At 41.2% G+C, this 24,273-nt stretch overlaps 1 protein-coding gene across 1 annotated transcript; it reads left to right on the plus strand.

Moving 5' to 3' along the window:
• The first annotated feature begins 1,500 nt into the window (after positions 1 to 1,500).
• RHCG (Rh family C glycoprotein) lies at positions 1,501 to 21,319 on the plus strand. Its single transcript, XM_087972751.1, has 11 exons — positions 1,501 to 1,912; positions 8,977 to 9,163; positions 10,483 to 10,633; positions 13,456 to 13,603; positions 14,276 to 14,442; positions 15,229 to 15,366; positions 15,610 to 15,746; positions 16,099 to 16,223; positions 17,953 to 18,026; positions 19,398 to 19,492; positions 20,246 to 21,319. The coding sequence occupies exons 1-10, from the start codon at positions 1,708 to 1,710 to the stop codon at positions 19,467 to 19,469; spliced, it is 1,404 nt and encodes a 467-aa protein (XP_087828877.1). The 5' UTR covers positions 1,501 to 1,707; the 3' UTR covers positions 19,470 to 19,492; positions 20,246 to 21,319.
• Positions 21,320 to 24,273: the final 2,954 nt, after the last annotated feature.

The raw sequence follows: 24,273 nt of genomic DNA on the forward strand, positions 1-24,273 counted from the left end.
TGGTGGTGATCTATAACATATCTTCTCATCCTCCTGAATCCCCACTGCACACAGAAGGAATTTCTTCCTGATATATTCCCTAGTGATTTAATAGGATCCTAAGAAGCCAGAGAGTGGGCAGATTGTTGAAAACACAGCTGTCCCCCCCAAAGGCAAGCCATTCAGACATAACCCTTTGGTCATTATGGTATCATAAATGATCAGAGGGGAGAACCTCTCTGAGAGTAAAAATTCGCTAAGAGATGGTCACACTAGTGGAGTCACCACTTTTGGCAGTGTCATTAATCACGTGTCACCCAAGGTCTGGAATCAATCTTTCCTGGTTCCACGCATGTAAACATCATAACATTTGAGTGAGCCTGTGATGGTGAGGAAACCAATGTCCATACAGTCCCTGCGGCTCAACCCCAAAATCCGTAGCCCAGCGCCGATGGTTCATAAAGCAGTCCTTGGTTAGAAATGATAACAGGGAGGTGGTGCACTGAGACGGAAGGGGGAACAGCAGCCCAATGATGAATATCGGTGACATGGTCAGGCTGTCTGTACTTGGAGACCTTGATGTCCCAGGTCTCCCACATTCGTAACTGGACACTATGGAGACATCCATGACTCAGAGCCGGTTCATCGCATCCACAAGTAAACCTGGTTTGGAAACAAATGAAATGTTCCTCTCTCCACCCAATTACTGTGCCAGTCATTTCAAAAGTGAATTCCTTTTCATTCAACTGAATATGTAGAAAAATGGAGGAGAAATGTTACATGTGGCGCTTGTTGGAATGCTAAGCATTAACATAAATGAGATCTCACAACCAGCTTAAGTCAGCCAGGCACAGTCCAGAATGGTAGGACAATAACCTCATGGTCCCTGGTCAATATCTGGAGGAAAGTAAATCAAGACACCAGAAGTTGTCAGGCTGGAGACAACTGCTTTCTACAGAATATATAATTGCAGTTTCACTGGGGGTCTGGGGGTCTCACTTACTCATTCATTCACTTCAAATGCACTGGGTGGGGATGATGAGAATCATAGCCCAGCATATCCCAAGATCAAACAAACAACTCTAAATCATGCACACACAAAGACAGAAATCTTAAAAATAAGATGATTTGCTGTAGCAGACAGCAGCCTGTGGATTCCAGATATTAAGGAGAGTGGTAGAGCAACTTCCTTGCTTTGGCTCCTGCTTATATGGATGCAAGGAGCTGAGGGATGAAATAGAGAAGTCAAAGGAACAGGATTGCAACCTGCATCCTTTCTCTGCAAAGGTATTTGAGGTCAGCCCCATCGATTCCCATACATCTGCCCCAGGATCATCCCCAAATGGCTTGCCTTGTCTTTCTTAGATACTTCCTTGGCTTATCTTCCTCCACTTTCACTTGGAATGTGACACAGCAGAGAAAGGCTTGTCATGCTGGAAACAGAATCCATTCATCTGTGATGTCATGCTGGTGTGTGGAATACATTCTTAAGAAAAGCCAGGACACTCGCCTGGCTTCTTCTCTTTGGACTAGTACGAGAGAGTGGAGAGACAGATGCCCTCCCTGGGTTGCTGGGATGACTGGCAGCCTCAGAGCCACACCCACTTCTCCCCAGATTAAATAAAAATGAATGAACAGGTTGGACTGTTTGTGGAGCTCCTTTCCAAGCTCCTGTGACTTCTCTGTCCTGCCACCTTCACTGAACAAAGGGGCAAAGAAGTTGAACTCATGGTGTGCCTGAGCACGATGGCTAGGAACACCGATATGCGCTGGCGCTTACCTATGGTTTGCCTCCTCTGGGAGGTGGCCATGATCATCCTTTTTGGGATTTTCGTGCGCTTCAACCCGGAGGCAGATGTGGCTGATTGGGAGAAGGAAAAACAACAAAGGAACGTCTCTGATATTGAGAATGAATTCTACTTCAGGTACCCCTGTGAGTATAGCTATACCAGGCAACAAGCCAGCCTTGGGTTTCTTTGGCATGCCTTTTGTGTTGCACTTTTCCTCTGCAGAATTCTGAATGGCAGAAAGCCATACTTGAAAACCACAAGGCTACACAGAGCTCCAGATTAATGCCATAACATGTAGTGGCATAGTCAGCCTGTGTCTGGGTTTACTGGTTTTATATAATCAGCCGTGGACTTTAAAGAAACTTTGTTTGTTTGGGCTGCACAACTTTTCCTGGGCATCCCAGGATCATGCTCCAAAATGTATGGGCTGCAACCACAACAAAGACTCTAATCTGATTTCACTTTGCTTGCCTGTGCATTGAAGCCAGATCAGATATAATGAATAACATTTATTTCCATTCATCTTTAAAAGAAATAGTTTTCTCTCTCCTGCCATGTTAAAAGTGGCAATTTTGAAAGTTTGGGAGATGCCTCTAAGTGGGAAGAAATCTATCACCCTTAGAAGTATTCTATTTCCACTAGAAATAAAAATGTGGATTGTTTCACTTACAGTTTGGATTGTTTCATCTACTTCAAATATCTAATGCAATTTCCTCCTGTTTTATGTATGTATGCAATATGTATTTCTTCATGATCTGTAGGAGATAACCCTTTGCTTGGTGTTTCTCCCTCATTTACTGGGTGAGGTTCTGAATGCCAGCCCTTAAAGTCCTGATCTGAAAAATTCCTTCTGTGCTTAGGTAGGGTTAGTCTGGAGAGAATAATAGAAAAGTGAATCAAGATGTTCCAATCACAACTGAAATACAGCCTTTCTCAAAGGAATCTTCACCTGGAACAGGACTCTTAATTGATGATTTAACTGATTTTTATAATAAAATAACCTCTGCGATTCAACTTCAATTGGGGCTTAGCTTGGAAATTGGACAGTGTTTCCCAATCTCAGCCATTTTATATTGTCTTGGGAATTCTGGAGTTGAACTCCACATAGGTTAAAATTGCTGAGGTTGAGAAACATTGAAATAGGGGAAAGAACAAAAGGCATCTTTTCTGAAGAGACAATAAATCACATCAAATGTTTATGGAGTGCAGAGAAACTATTTGGAGGTTGACTTGGCCTTCTATCCTTCTGAGGTGGGTAAAATGAGGACCGAGATTGATGACTTAGTACACTGCTTAGAGAGGGTTGTAAAGTACTGTCTAAAGTAAAGTCTAAATGCTATTGCTATTGCCTGTATTAGAATTCCAGGTAATTACGTATATGAACCTTGTTTAGCTATCTTACATTCTAGCAATTCAATTTGTTTTGTTTTTTTAAGTTGGTCCATTGGTCCTTTTCTTTCTGGTAAGCTGGAATGCTTTCTGCTTTTCCATTTCAACACAAAGCTATACTGGCATGACATGGGTTATTCCCACTATCACTCCCTATCATATCTATGGAGATTCTCCATCATCCTGGTCATGGTTGTCCCAAAAGTGGTTTTCCAAATGGCAACTGGATTTATTTGGTTTTTTTTTCCTTTTCATCCAAGAAGCTTCTTCTGAAGTTGGAGGGCCCAAAATAGGAAGAAAGGGCCAGTATTCTGTAATGGTTAAATCACCAATCTGGAAACTTGGAGACTTTGAATTCTAGTCTGCCAGTTCTGAGAACTGAAGAACTGAGAACTGAAGAACCTTCTTGGATAAGAAGGAAAATGTTTTCCAGGGGAAAAAAACACCAAGAAAATCCAGTTGCTTTTTGAAGAAGCACTTTTGGGATCCCTATTTTGCTTCTATTACTTCTCTTTTGAGCCACTGCCAGACTTTTGACTTCCCTGCGAATAATGGGTGACAAAGCTTAAACAATTTTAAACACCTTAAGAATGTCCTTGACAGTGTCAGAAAAAAGGTTAAAATTCTCCCGATTCAGCTAAGCGTGGCCTGCGCTGTGTCACATTCATGGACCATGGATAAGATGAAAGATAACATCATGGGGACATGGCAGAAAAAACAGATTTCCAAGTCATGCTTGTACTAGGTTTATCTGCATATGGGAAAAGGCCCCGAATCTGGAGAAATAGAATAGAATAACAGAGTTGGAAGGGACCTTGGAGGTATTCTAGTCCAACCCCCTGCTTAGGTAGGAAATCCTATACCATTTCAGACAAATGGTTATCCAATCTCTTAAAAACTATTGTTTAAAACTGTTGTTTGTGTTGGAGCATTCACAACCTCTGGACGCAAGTTGTTCCACTGATTAATTGTTCTAACTGTCAGGAAATTTCTCTTTAGTTCTGAGTTGCTTCTCTCCTTGATTAGTTTCCACCCATTGTTTCTTGTCCTGCCTTCAGGTGCTTTGGAGAATAGCTTGACTCCCTCTTCTTTGGGGCAGCCCTTGAGATATTGGAACACTGCTGCTATCATGTCAACCCTAGTCCTTCTTTTCATCAAACTAGACAAACCCAGTTCCTGCAACCGTTCTTCATATGTTTTCAGCCCCCTAATCATCTTTGTTGCTCTTCTCTGCACTCTTTCTAGAGCCTCAACATCTTTTTTACATTGTGGTGATCAAAACTGGATGCAGTATAAATGATTTCCCTTTACATCTGAGCCTTGTCTTTTTCCCATATGTAACAATTCTCATTGTAAGTACTTAAAACTCTTGCAGTTTTCTTGAAGGATGCATGGTTTGGATGAGCAAAATTTGACCATGGTGCAGAACTGTGTGGAAAGACATTGCCACTGCTACTCAGCTAGGGAAGTATCACTTGGGTTTCGCAAGCTGAAAGGGTTTAGAAAATTCATGCTCTGAGCAGAGAATGCTTCTGGACATTAAGTCAATCGAGAAGGGTGAACTTTTTGGCAGGGGTTTGGAACTAGAAGCCAGATGGGATTTCCCTAGCAGATCACTGGATTTTTTAAGGAGAATATCGAACTCACCATATTGCAGAGGTAGTCAAGGATTGTACTTTGCAGGCACAAATGGGGGTGAGGAAATAGGTTAGAGAGACCCAGGACAGGACCGTTCAAAGTTACAATGGCACTGAAAAAAGTGACTGATGACCAGTTTTTGCACTTATGACCTCTGCAGCATCCCCCTGGTCTTGTGATTTACATTTGACTGCTTGACAAGTGGTTCACTTTTATGATGGTTGTTGTGTCCCAGAGTCATGGGATCCCCTTTTGTGACCTTCTGACAAGCAAGGTCAATGGGGAAACTCGATTCAATTAACAACCGTGTTGTTAATTTAACAATTGCAGTGATTCATATGGCAAGAAAAGAATGAAACTCACTGAACAAATGCCTCACTTAACAATATAAATTTGGGACTCAATTGTGGTTGTACATTGAGGACTATTTGTACTCTGTAATGGTTAAGGCACCAAGTTGGAAACTGGGAGACTGTGAGTTCTAGTTCTGCCTTAGGCACAAAGCCAGCTGGGTGGTGTTGAGTCAGTCCTTCTCTCTCACCCTTGGGAAGATATCTCAACTAGAAGCAGGAGACTGATAATAAAAACAATTAATCAGTAGAACGACTTGCCTTCAGAAGTTGTGGCTGCTCCATCACTGGAGGTTTTTAAGAAAAGATTGGACAGCCATGCTTCTGAAGTGGTAAAGGGTGTCCTGCTTGAGCATAGGGTTGGACTAGAAGACCTCCAAGGTCCCTTCCAACTCTGTTATTATGTTATTTGGTTACTCCTTCAATTACTGATATTGCTCAAAATTGATTTATGGAATAATTAGCATTCCTGGTAATGAATTTCAAACATACATCTATCAAATGTACAGCAATCTTTGCTTCAATGTCCTGCTGTCTGGGAATTGTGGAATCTGAAGTCAGCAGGGTTTTTCCTTCGTTGTGGGTAGTATTGACACAAAACGCTTTATGCACAAAATGCTATGTTAGGAGTTGTTTCCATTTCACAGTCTTCAGGAAATCTGGTTCTTGGTTATTAACCAAGTTGCAGTCTTAAAGCACTTAGAGGAAATGGCCTGTTTTCCACTTAGATTTCATAAACAGAACACCTCACTTCATTAAGCATGAGGTTTTGATCAGAATCGGCTAGTACCATTAGTCCCTGGAGAGCATTAAGCTGCCCAGGCTCACACTCATCATCATCATCCTGGATTAAACTAAACAAGGGTTTAATCATTAAACTTCTTTCAGAGAGCAGCAATGGAGCTTCAGTCTAAATCCTCTTCTTTCTTCATGAGTCCACATATAGATATCAACTTCTGGATTAAGAAGATGTATTTACTGTGCCAAATTAGAGGACACAGAATTCCATGAAAGCTTTTGAGTTCAGTAGGATCTTTCAGGAAGGAAGGGAGGGAGGGAGGGAGGGAGGGAGGGAGGGAGGAAGAACTATAAGTCATTTTTCCTCTTCTACCTATGGTAGATAGGTAGGTAGTAGGAAGGAAGGACTATTTATCCAAATAGATCATTCTTCTTCTTCTACCTATGGTAGGTAGGTGGTAGATAGGAAAGTAAGATGAGAGGAAGGAAAGAAGGAAGGAAGGAAGGAAGGAAGGAAGGAAGGAAGGAAGGAAGGAAGGAAGGAAGGAAGGAAGGAAGGAAGGAAGAAGGAAGGAAGAAAGAAGGAAGAAAGGACTACCTACCCAAATAGGCCATTCTTCCTCTTCTACCTATAGTAGATAGATAGGTAGTAGGTAGGAAGATAAGGTAGGAAAGAAGGAAGGAAATTTCTTCTTAGCTCTAGTTTGGTTCTCTGCTTGATTAGTTTCCATCCATTGCTTCTTGTCTTGTGTATTTGAGAATCATTTAAGAGTTTGTTGTTTGGTTGGCATGAACTAGATTCGCATCTAGTTCAGTAGTCAATCTCAGAGAAATTTACATCTTAGTTTCCAAAGTTTTTTTGATACCCAATAATTTGATTTTTTTTAGTTTGAATACAAGTTATGGCTTTGTTTTTAACTCTGAGTGAATAAAGAAGGATTTCTGGCATCATGTTGCATTTCAGCAAATAGTGGCGCAAGACCTTTGTTGAAAGGTGAATAAAGTAATGGGATTTCTTTTGCTCCTTGTCAGTCTTGAAAGGGTGACTGACACATGAGGTGTTTTCTATGTTGTGCAATACTTCTGGTCACCTCTCCTTCCTGGTCTTAAAAAAAGTTTCACAGGAGCAATTACCTTGCATCATCTTTTGTGTGGATAAAATTGAAATGTAGGGTGCCATGGAAGCTGCCAACCTTCAAAAAGAAAATAGTACAGAGCCATGGTAGCACAATGGTTAGAGTGCAGTATTCTCCCAAATGTTCTTTTTGATTGTGAAAAAATATCTGTGAATAGTTAAAAAAATAAAATAAAGCCAGAATAGAATAAACTGGAGACACAAAACTAATTCCATCCTGTTATTTTAATGAAACCTGTTGCAAAGGGTGGGTTTTTACCTCCTGCAGTTAAAATACTTCTCAAAACTATCAGTGGGGAATGGGGCAATGCATGTATTTTTCTGGTTGCATGAGTTGGTGGGAGAAAAGGCAGATTCCTAAGCTAGTGATGGAAGAAACACAACACCCATCTTCAATTTGCTGCCTTGCTTTGGGCATCTCCTGGACTACCAATAATTGCCAAGTTTCATTTTACAGCACTAGAGCAGATTCCTATCTTGAGGATATGATGAGCAGCAAAGTTGGTTAAAGATCTACAAAGTTGTTTGTTCGGCAGACAAAATATCTCTCCACCCCACTTGCCTAGGGTATAGGATGAAAGTTGCTCTTTATCACGCAGATAGAGAAAATTCTAGGAGATTAGATTTTGAAGCTTTTGACCCAAAAATGTTGGCAACAGCATTTTTTTTTTCATTAGAGGTTAGGCCAATATTGATTTTGTTAATGCAATAAATTTACTCCCGGATACCAAATTCACACTTTTTGTGGGATGCCACAATGCATTAAATCATAAACTAATCAAAGTGGCTGAATTCGCACAACCAGCTAAGCCACAAAAATAATAAGTAAAGTTAACATTAACTTGGTTTTATTATGACAATAGCACTTAGACTTATATACTGCTTTACAGCCCCTCTCTAATCAGTGTACAGAGTCAGCCTATTATACAGAGTCAGTAATCTGGCCCTCATTTTATCCACCTTGGAAGGATAGAAGTCTGTCAACCTGGTGAATTTGAACTGCCAAATTGCAGGCAGTCAGCAGTCAGCAGAAGTAGCCTGCAGTACTGCACTCTAACTACTGTGCCACCATGGCTCATTATGTTGTGTTAATAACTCTGCTAGAGAACTGTACTTAGCCTGGTTAAACCTATTGTGAGAACATAACTTCTACCTTCCTCCTTAATTCAAGGCAACTTATTTGGAATTGATAATGCATGCCCTCTTTACAGCAATCCTGTGTGGTATATTGAATGAAAGAAAGAGAAATGAAAGACAGTTCAAAGATCAACCATTAAATGATCAGAAACTGGACTCAGATCTCCTACGTGCAACTAGTATTACCCTTTGAAGAATCCTGGCTTGTCAAAAGTTGACTGTCCAATTTATTCTAGTGATGATATCTACCAGCATTGCCTATTAATTCAGAATGAATTTTCAGAAATAAGAGTTTTCTGAATGAGTTTTCAGAAATAAGAGAAAAGACTTCACTTTCCATTCAAGCAGTGTTTTTCAGAATCTTTCATTGTAGACCAGAGTTTCTCAACCTTGACATCTTTAAGATGTGTGGACTTCAACTCCCGCAATTCTCCAGTCAGTACATTGGCTGGAGAATTCTGGGAGTTGAAGTCCGGACATAAAATTGCCAAGGTTGAGAAATATTGTCCTCAACCCCTGGTTCATGGTGTGGCACCAGTCCATGGCATCCCAGAAACTGAGCCATGCAAACAAGGGAAGTCCTATCCATGGAATGCAGGCAGTATGCAAAACCATGCTCCCTCTGGTCCATGGAAAAACCTCTCTCCAGGGAACCAGTTCCTGGTCTCCAAAAGGTTGGGGACCACTATTGTAAACCATAGGTGAGGAACAGTCATGTATACACTAGTAGTCAGTATTGAGTGAGGTGGTTGCTAGGCATGCAGTTAAGGATGGAAGGAGAGTGAGAGTCCATGTAATGAAGCATCTTTCTTTATTGCAGCTTTCCAAGATGTCCATGTGATGATTTTTGTGGGTTTTGGATTCCTCATGACCTTTCTTCAACGCTATGGCTTTGGAGCTGTTGGCTTCAACTTTCTCCTCGCTGCCTTTGGGATCCAGTGGGCTCTTCTGATGCAGGGCTGGCTCCATACCTTTGAGCATGGGAAGATACTCATTGGAGTGGAAAGGTAAGTTGGCATGCTTGGACATGGAAAGAAAGCATTTCGGTGTAGCAGGAGACAAGTCGAGCATGAAACTATAATGAAGATAGATTAAATTTGTGGCTTAGGAATGCAAAGATATGCACTAGGTGAGAGATAAGATGGATTCTGTTATTATTTATGGAGTCCAAAATAAATGTCCAGAACATCCAAAAACAGCATTTTAGAGAGAATGTGGAAGCATCGTCTGAGACACTCCATTTACTCTGAGGCACATTTGGAATTTAGGACCAAAGGCACATGTGGAATTTGGAGTGAATATACTGAGTGTGCTGACAAAATGGCTGCTATGATGTATATAGCAATAGCACTTAGACTTACATATCATTTCGCAGTGCTTTACAGCCCTCTCTAAGTGGTTTACAGATTTAGCGTATTGCCCCCAACAATCTGGGTCCTCGTTTTCCCCACCTTGGAAGGATGGAAGGCTGAATCAACCTTGAGTCTGGTGAGATTCGAACTGCCAAATTGCAGGCAGCTAACAGCCAGTAGAAGTAGCCTGTAGTACTGCATTCTAACCACTGCGCCACGGAGGCTCTTATGTTATTAATAGTGAGCTAGTCTTTCAGGATGTTCTCTAGGGGACATTCTAGAGGACTTTGTAAGTCCAGAGGTGTCTCCTGCCAACAGATGAGATACTGGAGGCTGGTGATTTACTTTACAGCATGCAAGATTGCTGTTTGCAGTTTTTAAAAAACAGAAAATGGTCAAAGAGACAAAGAAAGTGCTAGGCACTAAGGGATATACCTTAAGGGATATTGGGGCCTGAAAGCTCATGTTGCCCTACCCTATTTCAAGCTAAGACCACTATTGTAAATTTTGCACATAGGATGATGAAAAATGTCTATCAGGTCAAAGCTTCTGGGTTACCCTGGGTGATAAATAGGAAGAGTTCCATTAGAATCTTTGTCAGTCACTTCAAAGCTAAACAAATCAATTTCTTCAATCCTCATTGCCCTTTCCCAATTTGCCTGAATACTTTCCAGCAAAAAAAAATAGAATAGAATTGTGACTTTCCGTGATTTAGAAATTCACCTTTTCTTGGAGCAACCTAATTGAATGACCTAAAAGTCTATGTTAGGGACAGGTCATAGTGGACAAAATCTACCCCTGTCACCCCCAAGGGTCAACCATGACTCCAAAGGCACATAATCAAACTTCATGTGTCATTTTTGTAGCTATGTCTCACTGCTGGCTCATGTGATCAACTACAATTCCAAGATGCTCATTGTTGTGTTGCTTCAGTAGACTTCTCTGACTTCCCCATCTCTTCCTTCTCCTCTCAGCCTGATTAATGCAGATTTCTGCGTGGGTTCTGTTTGTATCGCCTTTGGTGCCATTTTGGGCAAAGTCAGCCCCGTCCAGCTGCTCATTATGACACTGTTTCAAGTGACCCTCTTCTCCATCAATGAATATATCCTGCTTGATCTGCTCCATGTAAGGCTCTTCACCTTGGTTTCAAACATTCAGAGATGCTCCCCTGTCTTAATTTCAGTTTTTATGACAAAGTTGCTTTGTGTATTTGGTTATCACTTACCATCCTGAATAACTCTGTGCAGACACAAGACAAAGAGGACAATGGTTTAAGCTTAAGGGTATGTCTTACTGTAGTGGAATGTAATCTGGATTCCCATGAGGGAGGGGCTACATTCCAGAAAGCAAAGAGCTAATGAAGTTTGGAAAGTTTGATCAGAAGGAAGAGGTTTAAAGCAGCTCCTCCCTAGTGATTCTCACTTATAGGTCTAGAGATGAAGAACAATAAAGGAAGTAACTCCATCTATTGTTCTTGGTTCTTGGGACCTGACACAAACTTCCTTCAGCTCAAAGCCTACTCTAAGCTTTGCAGGGCTGGGCATGAGAGACACTTCTTTAAGCAAGCATCCTGATACTAGTCTATTTTGGGAACAAGAGATGGGTCAATCCTCCCGCACCAGAGATCATCTTCTAGCTCATTATAACACACTGACAGGAGGAAGAGGCTCAGAAATTTGAACTTGAATTTTGGCATGTCTTGCATTAGATGCATGCAGTTACTTGAAATCTTTTGTAATGAATTCATGACATAGTTTTTCTAAGGGATAAAACTTTGACAGAAGTTTTCTGCCCTTGGAGGTATATTCTTACAATTGAGAGAGAAAATCCTAACATCACACATGAAATATGTTCCAAAAGTAGATCACACCATGGTTTAATGGGGAAAATAAATTCATAATTTCTAAGGAGCAAAATAGATGCCTTCAATTCCTATAGGACTGCTTCCTGTTTTTTAAATGCTTTCTAAATAACCTCTAATTCCAATTTCAATATTAGTCTGTCTGCTCATGGTCCTTGGTGACTACAAAAATGGAGCCTGTCAGTGTGGCTTACTAGCTACATTTTTTACACCCATGTTATAATACATCTTTCCCCAAGTAAGTGCTCTCTAAGATACATTGCATAACAATTTCCAGAATTTCCCACCAGCATAACTTAGAAAGCAGGTGGGAATTTTGCAGTCCAAATGCATCTAGAAGTCTCCAGGTTGGGGAAATTGATTTAGCAACATTTGCTCAAACTACCTGCAGAACCTCCTAGATATCCAATAAGAAACTCACAACTATACATGCACCAGAAAAATATTTGCTAAGATTTCAGATTTTCTTCAGCTTTAAGAAGGGTGGCAAAAAGAAACAGGACTTTCTTGGTGATAGCTCTTCTGCTAAGAGATGCTTGCTTGGTTTCTACCATGTTACAGTCTTGGATGAAGACTGCTCTTTCAGGCTTCTAAAACATCAAGAGCTGTCATTTTATTTGCTATGCTTCACATTTCATTCCTGCAGTCCTTTTTGTGTTGTGTTCTTTCACTTGGATGTGTTTTGATTGTATTATTCTTGTATTTTATTATCCCTAAATAATAAGTGACTGTATCTTGCTTAATGCCCAGAGGTGATAACATGTTACTGGTCAAGGTAGACCATTATATTACAGTGCCCCTTCATATCCACTATGTGGATGAGAGGAGAGCCAAGTTAGGGAGGGAGCAGAGCCCATTGTTGGCTTCTTATCCATGGCCCACAAGGTGCAGGGCACAACTCTTATGGGCTTGGAATGTGGTTGCACAAGTAGGGCCCACTTTGATTGAACGTACATAAAAGCCCCTGAGAGGAACAGATTAACCATCAGATAAGGGGGCTGAATGAGATTGTGGCTTGAGGGTCTGAATGGGAAAGCAGATTTAAAATAATAAAACCAGCTTGTGGAATGCAGGGAGACCTCATTGACTTCAGCTCAACATGTTCTTCTTGCAAACAAAGGAGCATTTAATTTGCTAAATGTGTACAGTTCATCTTCTACTCTCATTCAGGCTGAAGGGACAAGAAGATTGAATAAATACAATATCCAAAATTATTCTTCCACCCCTTGTAAAACCAGAGATAAGGGTTGTGTCCTCTGAAGGGCAAAGTAGTTACAACTCCATTCTTGGGAGAAGAAATTGCATGTATCTTTTTTCAATGTTTCCTTTCTGTATTTTTTGAAATATTTTGTTTATCTCATTGTTCAGCCCGAAAGACTCCCAGGGTATCTTTCAGATAAGATAGTCCTTGACAGCTGGCTTACAATTTCAAAGATCTCTTAGCAAAGTAAAAGGAAGAGAGAAGGGAGGAAGGCCAACAGAAGTTATGATAGTACCCTAGTCCACACTATGGGTTGTGTAACTAAGCAACATGAAAAGTCTGCTACTTCTTCTTCCTCAAGACTCCAGTTTCTTACATTCTCAATATGGGTAGCAGTGAAGGGAGTTGTAGTCCAACACATTTCCTGAGTACAGATAAAGGAAAGTTAAATTAGAGATATCGTTGGGCTGAAGATCCAGAAGTCCACGTCTATGAAGATTCTCAATCATCTAAGTCATGGCTGTCCCAAAGGTGCTTTTCAAAAGCTAACAGGGCTTTCTTGAGTTTTTTTCCCTTGAAAACATTTTGCTTCTCATCCAAGAAGTTTCTTCAGTTCTGAACTTAATTGAAGAAGCTTCTTGCATGAGACACAAAACATTTTCAAGGGGAACCCCCCCCCCCCCAAAAAAAAAAGTCCAGTTGCCCTTTGGAAAGCACCTTTTGGGACATCCAGAAATAGAATTTTCAGGTGCCCAAAGGCACAAATGTTCTGTTTAAATTGTTAAGCAACTGGGTTCAAGTCTCATTTGTGATATACTGATTCTCTATAGAATAAACCAACTACTTCTGGGTAGGCTTCAACCTCTTTTATATTGATTACTGCAGGTGAAAGATGCTGGAGGATCCATGACTATTCATACATTCGGTGCTTACTTTGGCCTAACTGTGACCTCTATTTTGTACCGGCCCAACCTTGACCAGACCAAAGACAAGCAGGAATCTGTTTACCATTCAGATCTTTTTGCCATGATTGGTGAGTTGTGGTTCCTCTCCCTGTTAGACTGGAGATACTTTGCTTTCTGAGACAAGAGGTTAGGAATAGTGAAAAAGAGGCTCAGGCTACTGATGAAGAGGTGTTTTCTCTATTTTTATTTCTGTTCAATGTAGCCCAAGTGAAGTACTTAAAGCGGAAAATATTGTGAAGGTATTGTGGACTTTGAGCCTTTAATCCATCAGGCACGAAGCTGCATGCTCATCACATCTCGGAAAGCAGGAAAAGATACGCTTGGCATGTCATTGTTTTGGAAATCTTGAAATCTCTTTTGATCCTTATGATCACATTGAAGGGAATGTAGAGTTTCTTGATGAGCTCTTTCTAAACTACCCATTTACTGATCAGCAAACCTCATTAAATTAGGGAGCTTGGTTTCCTGGTTCTGCTATCTCAACCTTGTTTTGGATGTTTTTAAAATGCATCCTGATATGCATAGAAGTATTTCTGTACAAGAATTCGGGTAAATATGCTGTTATGCAGATCAATATTACTGACTGATTAGTAAGTTATTTTTCCTGCCCTGTCTTTAGTTCGGCTAGAGAGCTTTTCAGGGGGCTTACATTCATCCCTCATGCTTTATCCAGAAGAGTGAGCTGCCTGCAATTTTTGGTCTGTCCTTATAAAAAAGCCAGTTCTTAACTACCATTGCAGGAACCTTATTTCTGTGGATGTACTGGCCCAGCTTTAACTCAGCCATTTCCAATCATGGAGATGCACAGCACCGAGCGGCCATCAACACCTATTGTTCACTTGCTGCTTGTGTCCTCACTTCTGTGGCCTTCTCTAGCCTCTTGCAAAAGAAGGGAAGGTTGAGCATGGTGAGTAAAGTCAGGCAAGATGTCATGCCTTTCTCTTATCTTTTGCAAAGTTTCATGGAACCCTCTATTACAGGTGTGTGTTTATGGGTGTAGGGCTGCTTATGTGTCTACTTGCCTACCTGCTTGCCTGCCAATCAATCAATCAATCATTAAAAATGGTGTCGTGGCTTTCTATTACCTTGTACTAAGTTTCATGGAACCCCCACCAAAGGGGGGGGGCGGTGTTTTCTTTCTTTCTTCTTTCTTCCTTTCTTTCTTTCTTTTCCTTTCTTCCTTTCTTTCTCTCTTCCTTCCTTCCTTCTTCTCCTTCCTTTCTTTTTCTTTTTTCTTTTCCTTCCTTTTCTCTCTCTCTCTTCCTTTCTTTCTTTCCTTCTCTTCCTTCCTTCCTTTCTCTCTCTCTTCTTTCTTTCTTTCTTTCTTTCTTTCTTTCTTTCTTTCTTTCTTTCTTTCTTTCTTTCTTTCTTTCTTTCTTTCTTTCTTTCTTTTTCTTTCTTTCTTTCTTTCTTTCTTTCTTTCTTTCTTTCTTTCTTTCCTTCCTTCCTTCCTTCCTTCCTCTCTCTCTTCCTTCCTTCCTCTCTTCTCTCTCTCTCTCTTTCTCCCTCCCTTCCTCCTTCCTCCTCTACAGTAGGTCAGAAAACGCATTGTACTAATCATAGTAAGACTGCACTTTAAAGGACTATTACACTGTATCAAAGAATGACTGTTAGAGGTGAAAATGGCCCTTGAGCAAAAAATAATAATAATATAGACTTTTAATCAGGAATTAAAAGTACTGTGTCTTCGCAGGTCCATATCCAAAATGCCACCCTGGCTGGAGGTGTGGCTGTGGGAACTTCTGCTGAAATGATGCTCACCCCATATGGTGCCCTCATTGTAGGCTTCATCTGTGGCATTGTGACGACCATCGGATATGTCTACATCACAGTAAGAGCATTTCTGAATGCACCAAAGCTTTCTCGAGCCTTGATGGCAGGATCAAATGGTGAAAAAGTGGAAATGTTACTTTTTTATATTACATTACATTGTTGTGGTAGGTTCCTCTTTGTAGAGCTCACGTTTTGTCCTTTCTTTCCTTCCTTCCTTCCTTCCTTCCTTCCTTCCTTCCTTCCTTCCTTCCTTCCTTCCTTCCTTCCTTCCTTCCTTCCTTCCTTCCTTCCTTCCTTCTAGCCTTTCCTAGATACCAAGCTACATATCCAAGATACTTGTGGCATCCACAACCTTCATGGAATGCCAGGTTTAATTGGAGGCATCGTGGGAGCTGTCACTGCTGCCGCTGCTACAGAAACAGTCTATGGAAAGAAAGGGTGAGGTGCTTTAGGCCATCTATGTTGGGAAGGGTGTCAAACACAAGGTCCACGGGCTGTATCCAGTCTACAATGTGGTCAGATCTGGCCTGTGGGGCTGTCCTGGAAAATGTAAGTGGCTGGTTTGCATGGCTTTGACATGGTCTACCCAGTGCAAAGAGAAAACATACCAGCAGTTGGGGGAGTGGCATCAAGTTGGCCATGCCTACCCAGTTGGCCACAAGCTCAGCGTCTTGGCCACTGAGCCACTGCATCCCTTATTCATGATCTCAACCAAAAAGACTACAATTGTCCTTGATATGGAGGGAAATCCTCACCTTCCCCTCTTTTCCGCTTCACTTCATTTTCACAGGCTCATCAACATGTTTGACTTCGCCGGAGAATACCGAGATCGAACGCCTAGTATCCAAGGGGGATTCCAAGCAGCTGGCATTGCAGTATCACTAGCTATGGCTTTTGTAGGAGGATCTATTGTAGGTAAGTGGAGGATCCTTAATGAGAAATCTAACCTAGATTTCTTGGCTAAGACGCTGAGCTTGTCGATCAGAAAGGTCGGCAGTTCGAATCCCTAGTGCTGTGTAATGGAATGAGTTCCCGGTACTTGTCCCAGCTTCTGCCAACCTAGCAGTTCGAAAGCAGGTAAAAATGCAAGTAGAAAAACAGGGACCACTTTGGTGGGAAGGGAACAGCGTTCTGTGCACCTTCGGCGTTTAATCGTGCCGGCCACATGACCACGGAGATGTCTTCGGAAAGGGCTGGCTCTTCAGCTTTGTAACGGAGATGAGCACCACCCCCTAGAGTTGGAAACGACTAGCATGTATGTGCAAAGGGGACCTTTACCTTAACCTAGAACTAAGGAGAAATTTCTTGACAGTTAGAACAATTAACCAGTGGAATGCCTTGCAGTGTTCTAACACTGGAGGTTTTCAAGAAGAGATTGGTCAACGTCTGGAATGGTACAGGATCGCCTGCTCAAGCAGGGGGTTGGACAAGAAGACCTCCAAGGTCCCTTCCAAATCATATTCTGTATTCTGAAGTTAGCCTCTTTTTTTTTTGTATATTCTCTCCTGCTTGAAGGTGAGCATGGATGATCGTCTTTCTCTGCATCACGTATAATTCGAGGCAAAGCCAAGATTTAAATTAGATGAAAATTAACCAAAGAGAGGTCCCAACCTAGAACTAAGGATAATTTTCCTGACAGTGAGAACAATTAATCAGTGGAATGGCTTGCCTCCAGAAGTTGTGGGCATTCAATCACTGGAGCAGTGGTGGGATTCAAATATTTTCACTACCGGTTCTGTGGGTGTGGCTTGGTGGGCGTGGCAGGGGAAAGATACTGTAAAATCTCCAGTCAGAGGTGGGATTTGCCAGTTCTTTGAACTACTCAAAATTTCCGCTACTGGCTCTCCAGAACTGGTCAGAACCTGCTGAATACCCACCTCTGCACTGGAGGTCTTCAAGAAAAGGTTGAATAGTCATTTATCTAGAATGGTGTAGTGTCCTCCAAGTTCCCTCCCAACCCTATTGTTCTATGTTCTAACTGAAAAATCCTCATGCAGATGCAGAACAGCTGTTTTGAAATCTCTGCTTAGTCATTATCTCTAATTTTCTATGACTCAACCCAGCGCCTACATCTCTGATGTTTCCCTACTGCCATCTTCTGGCTTGTTAAGCTTCGGTTGAAAAAAAAATTAGAAAAGTAAAATCATCTTCCCTCTGAGCTAACAGATAATAGATAATAAGAGATAACAGGAAATCAGAGTTGGAAGGGACCTTGGAGGTCATCTAGTCCAACCCCCCGCCCAAGTGGGAGACCCTACACCATTTCTGACAAATGGCAGTCCAATCTCTTCTTGAAAGTCTCAAGTGATGGCACTCCCACAACTTCCGAGTAGCTCAACTACTGTAGACTGACATGGAAAATTCCTGCAGTTTTTTTGGGATTATAGGATGTGTTTCTTTCATATTCCCAGTTATGCAGCTCTTTCAAACGCCGGATGTCAAACTTAAGAGTAATTTTTTCCGGTTCTCATTAATTGTTGGATGTATCTTGGTGGATGTTTGTTTTCTCCAACATACTTTTTTTTTCTTTTGTGATTTGTGCCATGGTACAGAGGGCTTTCTCAGTTGAAAAATAAAAAATAAAATAAAAAAATTAAAATGCACCATAAGAGAATTTAGCATTCGATTTTTCTTTCCCCCAAAGGTGGCATTTTGAAACTGCCCTTTTTTGGTGACCCTACAGATGAAAACTGCTTTGAAGATAATGTCTACTGGGAAGTAAGTGGATTAGACCTGGATTAATTAAATTAATCCAAGTTAAATGTGGAGTCAGCACCAATGATTTATTCCATAGTCCTGGAAGTAAGTCTACCTGAAAGCAAAGGAATATGTATTTCATTAAGTGTAAAGCAATTCTGAACTGCAAACTGTTTCCAGGTTTTTTAACATAAGTCTTCTCTGATGGAGAAGGTGAACATGACATTTTCAGGATCGTTATATAAATACCTCAGTGTGACCTATACAGACACCCACAGCAACAACCCTGTGAGGTAGGTTGGCTTGAGAGATCACAACAGGCCCCAATTCCCCCAGGTTGCGTCCATGGGTGGATTAGAATCTGGGTTTTCCCATCCCAGTCCAACAGCTTCATCTCTTCATCATATTGTCTCTCTCCTTCAGAACAGGAAGAAAGATAAAATCAAGTCTAAATTTATAAAAATAAATAAATAAATTTGAAAACTGACCCTTAATTCAGGTTGAGGACTACCGGTATTTTTGATTTGATATGATAATTTGAAAACCAGTTTATCCTCACTGCCCCTGAGGAACATACCATAAGAATATTCCCTCTTCTATATTAGTGCCAAAATGTTCGAATTTCATTTCTCATCTATTGATGGTCTCTGTCTTGAGATCAATATGGCCAAACCTAGCTCTCTAATTGTGCATTTCATTGTTTTTTTTGGAACAGAACTCATATTCAAAGTCCTTGAAATATATTATTCTGGATGTAAAACAATGCAGCATATATTATATATATGAGTTAGATATATGGGAGCAGAGACAGAAATTCTCTCTCTCTCTCTCTCTCCCTCCCTCCCTCTCCCTCTCCCTCTCCCTCTCCCTCTCAAACACACGCGCATATCTATCATCTCTCAATCATCTATCATCTATCTATCTATTTCTCTATAGCTATATCTAGCTAGCTATTATCTCTCTCTATCACTATTTCTCTCTGCTCTATCCCTCTATATCTATATCTATCTATTTCATCCATCATCTATCTATATCAATCTTTAATCTCTCCTATCTATCTATCTATCTATCTATCTATCTATCTATCTATCTATCTATCTATCCATCTATCACCATCCATCCATCTAATTCTAATCTATCTGATATACTGTATGAGGATAGATGTACTGCCACTAGGTGACACTGTTGTCTGCCAAATAGCAAGCTGGGAGCTTACCAGCGTTACCCTCCAGGCATATTGGATTCTAACTCCCATCCCTCTCAGCCACCTAGCTGTGTGCCACAGACACCGTAATCCAGATATCTTGACAGTGAAAGCAATTGATGCAGGAAGAGGGATTTTTTTTTTAAAGGTGATTCTGACTCACCCCACATTCTGTCATCCTTCTAAAGGTCCCTGGCGAGGAAGAGAGCAACCTTTACTGCATGCATGACTCCAATGCTAAGCCTGTGATTAACCCTTAACCCGGGACATCAACAGACAAAGGGTAAGACAGACAACTTGACCAATTTTATATGCTGGCTTCTTTCTATCTTTCTTTTAAAATATTACAGTACCACGCAGACCTGATCAGGTTCTCCAAGGGTATTAAAGCCCAAATGAAACCAATGCACAGATACTTTGCACACACTTGCCAAAAATTGGGCCTACAGCCTAAGTTTTATATGCTTTCAATGGAAAGAAGCTTTTTATTTACAAGGCATCCTTCCTGATATTCTTTAGTGGCTGGTTGATTTTCATAATGGCAATATCCAGCATGTGCTATCATAATCTTATGCCCCCTCCCCCGCACTCCTCACCCTAGTGACAAAGGCTTCTGGTTTTCTGCCTTATGCTCAGAGGGGTTCAAATGTTTTCCATCCTTCTGCAACTTTCCTGGCTGCTCCCACTTCCCAATCTGGAAAATCCCCATAGGAGACATCTTCTGCCTTGGCTCAGCATTTGATGGAAGCATGTGAGGTCCGGAAATTTGCAGCAAGAAAAATTATTTTGCATGCTCTCTTTGTTGACCTTACTGCTAAAGTAATGCAAGAACAACACTCTTTGATTGTGAGAATTGCTGGCTGTGAGATTCTGGGAGCTGAAATCCACACATTTTAAAGATGCTAAGGTTGAGAAACACTGGGTTATAGTACACAAAATATTTGTCAGGTCCCAAGCTGGAGAAGGGACCTATAAATAGACAATAAGAAATATTTCCACAGCTAGTAATGGGATTTCTCTCTTTCTTTTCTTCTAGGGTGATCAACCTCTGCCTTTGGAATTCCCCCCCCCCCCACCTTTTTTTTACAGCAGAATTAAGGAAATGGAAGAAGGCAAAAATATTATCATTCAAATGAAGAGATTATTTTTAAACATGAACTCACACACACAAAAATATGCAAACAAATTATAATGAAGTTGAGAAGGGTGAATCCTCAGATTCAGAAGCATCTTGCTAAAACCAAAACAAGTTATGAAACAACAATGACATAGAATAAGCTATAAAATGTTAGAGCTTATTGACCAATAAAAAATGAGTGAGGCATTCCCCACAGAGCTCTTAAAATGAAATAGCTGAAGTTTTAGCAAAAGCATATAACTTTCCCTAAAATTGGCTGTTTTTTATTTAATTTAAAGGCCTGGAGATTAGTTTTTTTTAAAAAAAAAATATAATAAGGAAGGAAGGCAAAAGAAGCTAAAAATTACAGCTCCCATTCTAGGTAAATTTGTGGAAAGCATTAGGAAAGATAAAACTACAAGCCATATGGAAGAATGAATATGGTGGTTTCTGGGCAGGCAAGTGTCACCTCCCCAATTTTTAAAGAGTTTTTTAAGGAGTCAACCTGATCAGTCTTTTAGCTGGATGCTTTAGCCAACATCTTCCCTCAGGGAAGCCTTAGTCAACCTACCAATCAAGGGAGAAGACCAATCCTTTCATAGATGTTGCAAGACTTAGAAAGGGGGAATGAATGTAATGCGAGTTTTGCAAAAAAAGAATGCCAGAAAATAAGACCATCCATAGGATCTATACAGAAATTGGGGCATTTTCCAAAATGATCTAGTGAACAGCCCAGAGTAGCAAAGTGGTTGAATTTGCAAAATTGTCAACCAGCTCTCAAAGGGCTCCCAGGTGAGATTCCCTCTCATTGCATGGAAGAAGAACCACCTAAGTGTTGTTATAGGTCTTGGGGTGGTTGTCTACAGTCTGATGAATATCTTGGCCCACTCAATGGGACACCAGGTGTCACCAAATCAATTAAAGGCCTTGAGGCTGCAACAGACAACTATGCTTTCCTAAATCTGTAAATGTTGTAAGTAAAGGCGTTTTTACAAAAAGTGACCAATGTTTGCCATGTTTTATCTTCCACCCAGACTGGTTCTTAGAACATTGAATATCAGAGTTGGAGGGGACCTTGGAGGTCTTCTAGTCCAACCCCCTGCTCAAGCAGGAGACCCTATACCATTTTAGACAGTCTTTTCTTAAAAGCCTCCAGTGATGGAGCACCCACAACTTCTGGTGGCAAGCTGTTGATTGTTCTCACTTCCAGGAACTTTCTCCTTAGTTCTAGGCTAGGTCTCTCTTTGATCAGTTTCTATCCATTTTTTCTTGTCCTGCCCCGAGGTGCTTTGAAGAATAGGTTGTCCCCCTCTCCTTCGTGGCAGCCCTTCAAATATTAAAACACTGCTATCATGTCATTCCTGGTCCTTCGTCATTTCTTTCTTTCTTTCTTTCTTTCTTTCTTTCTTTCTTTCTTTCTTTCTTTCTTTCTTTCTTTCTTTCTTTTTCTTTCTCTCTCTCTTCCTCCCTCCCTCCCTTCTTCTTTTCTTTCTTTCTTTCTTTCTTTCTTTCTTTCTTTCTTTCTTTCTTTCTTTCTTTCTTTCTCTCTCTCTTCCTCCTTCCCTCCTTCTTTTCTTCCTTCCTTCTTCTTTATTTCCTTCCTTCCTTCCTTCATTATCTCTCTTTCTCTCTCTTGTTCTCTCTCTCTCTTTCTTTCTTTCTCTCTCTCTCTCTCTTCCTCCCTCCCTCCCTCCTTCTTTCTTTCTTTCTTTCTTTCTTTCTTTCTTTCTTTCTTTCTTTCTTTCTTTCTTTCTTTTCTTTCTTTCCTCTCTCTTCCTCCCTCCCTTCTTTTCTTCCTTCCTTCTTTATTTCCTTCCTTCTTTCTCTCTCTCTCTCTTTCTCTCTCCCTCCCTCCCTTCTTCTTTTCTTTCTTTCTTTCTTTCTTTCTTTCTTTCTTTCTTTCTTTCTTTCTTTCTTTCTTTCTTTCTTTCTTTCTTTCTTTCTTTCTTTCTTTCTTTCTTTCTTTCTTTCTTTCTTTCTCTCTTCCTCCTTCCCTCCTTCTTTTCTTCCTTCTTTCTTTATTTCCTTCCTTCCTTCCTTCCTTCCTTCCTTCCTTCCCTCCCTCCCTCCCTCCCTCCCTCTCTCTCTCTCTCTCTCTCTCTCTCTTTCTTTCTAAAGGAGGGGCTGCTCTCCACAGTGTCTGCTTATATTCTCACACCCAAGGAACGAATTGGATGTAAGCCATTTGTGTGCCCTTGGGATACAACACCCTCATTTTCTATGCTGGAGAAAGAGGGGCCAGTGCACCCCCCTGCCCCAAACCTGTCTCTCTTTATCACATGTTCCTGGAATTTGTCAGCAGCTGCCAGCAGCAGCATCTTAATTAACTGTCGGCAAAGATGGAAGCACATGAGACACGGTTCTAATTGGACTGTTGGCATTGTGGAAATGGGGAGGGAGTAGAAAGCAACAAAGGCAGAGGCTCCAGAGCTAGGAGTGTCCCCTCTGTGTGGCATGGGGAGGTGGGATGAAGGAGATCCATCTGTCAAAATAAGTGAGGATTTGGCTTGGCTTGATCCACTATCACTTTGACTTAAAGAAGGGGTGAGGGGAGAGAGAGAGAGAGAGAGAGGGAGGGAGGGAGGGAGGGAGAAAACAGGAACAATGACCAGAAGTCTTGGTCCACAGCTATTTTTTCTCCTAGGTTCTTTGTCAAGGGTGATGCAGAAGTGGTGGTAGAAGGTAGAAAAATTGATTGCTGAAGGGTTCGTTGTTACTTGGTTGCATCTTGCTTTGGTAACTGCTTTGGAACATGTAGGATTCTCTCTCCCCCTTTCTCCCTCTATCCCTCTCTCCCCCCTCCCCCTCCCTCCCTCCCCCTCTCTCTCTGATAGGTAGGTAGGTATATAGGTAGATAGATGATAAATAGATAAATGTTAAACAGATGAATGGATGGATAGACAAATAGATGTAGTCCTCAATTTATGACCACAATTGGAACCAAAATTTCTATTGCTAAGCAAGACAGTTGGTAAGTGGGTCAGACTCAATTGTGCCAAGTGTCTGAATTTTGCTCACTTGACCTGTGATAGCCGTAAGTACAAGGACCAGTTATAAGTCACTTTTTTGTTGCCAACTTCAAACAGTCATTAAACAAATGGAAGTACTTTGGAGGTCTTCTAGTCCAACCCCCTCCTCAAACATGACACCCTATACTATTTCAGACAAATGGTTGTCTAATCTCTTCTTTAAAACCTCCAATGTCAGAACATCCACAACTTCCAGAGGCAAGTTGTTTCATTGGTTAATTGTTCTCACTGTCAAAAAATTTCTCCTTAGTTCTAAGTTGCTTCTCTCCTTGATTAGTTTCCACCCATGGCTTCTTGTCCTGCCCTCAGGTGCTTTGGAGAATAGCTTGACTCCCTCTTCTTTGTGGCAGCCCCTGAGATATTGGAACACTGCTATCATGTCATCCCTAGTTCTTCTTTTCATTAAACTAGACATGCCCAATTCCTGTTCTTCATATTTCCACATGGCTATGTGCCCTGCATAGGCCAGCTTTGCTTTGTATTCATCCTTGAAGGTAGAGATGCATGCACTGTACATCCAAAAGCCAAGTCCATTCCTATGGACATATTAGCCACCATGCCTGTCACCATGTCTGTGCATGTGCTTGCCGATCTCCATGCCTATGTGAAGTGCTCCTAGATTTTCTGAACTCTAGGGGAAAAAAATTCTAATCAGATTAACGTGGCCAATCACTTTGAGCTCTTGAAAAGGACATACGGTTTCTAATCAGCGCCTAGCCCCAATGTCCAAGTAAACCAGCAGGGGTCAAGCCCTCTGAAGCACAAGCAAGAGAGGCCTGCTTTTTTCCCCCTCCTCTCCGTCCCTTGTAATTATGTCAGTTCACTAGCCAAATTGTCTGCTTGAGTGGACGCTGGGGTTCTTCCATTCTTCTCTCCCCTGGCCTCATTCATGTGGTAATAGAAGAGAAGCATGGCCTT

Source organism: Notechis scutatus, chromosome 11 (assembly GCF_049901735.1).
Source record: "Notechis scutatus isolate UNSWTSFEM ecotype Mainland chromosome 11, rNotScu1.2, whole genome shotgun sequence".
Lineage (NCBI taxonomy): Eukaryota > Metazoa > Chordata > Lepidosauria > Squamata > Elapidae > Notechis > Notechis scutatus.

Coding starts and splice junctions, on each gene's coding strand:
- RHCG (XM_087972751.1), top strand. CDS start 1,708: ATGGTGTGCCTGAGCACGATGGCTAGGAACACCGATATGCGCTGGCGC. Junction 10,634..13,455: donor TCCTGCTTGATCTGCTCCAT/GTAAGGCTCTTC, acceptor TGATTACTGCAG/GTGAAAGATGCTGGAGGATC. Junction 13,604..14,275: donor AGATCTTTTTGCCATGATTG/GTGAGTTGTGGT, acceptor CTACCATTGCAG/GAACCTTATTTCTGTGGATG.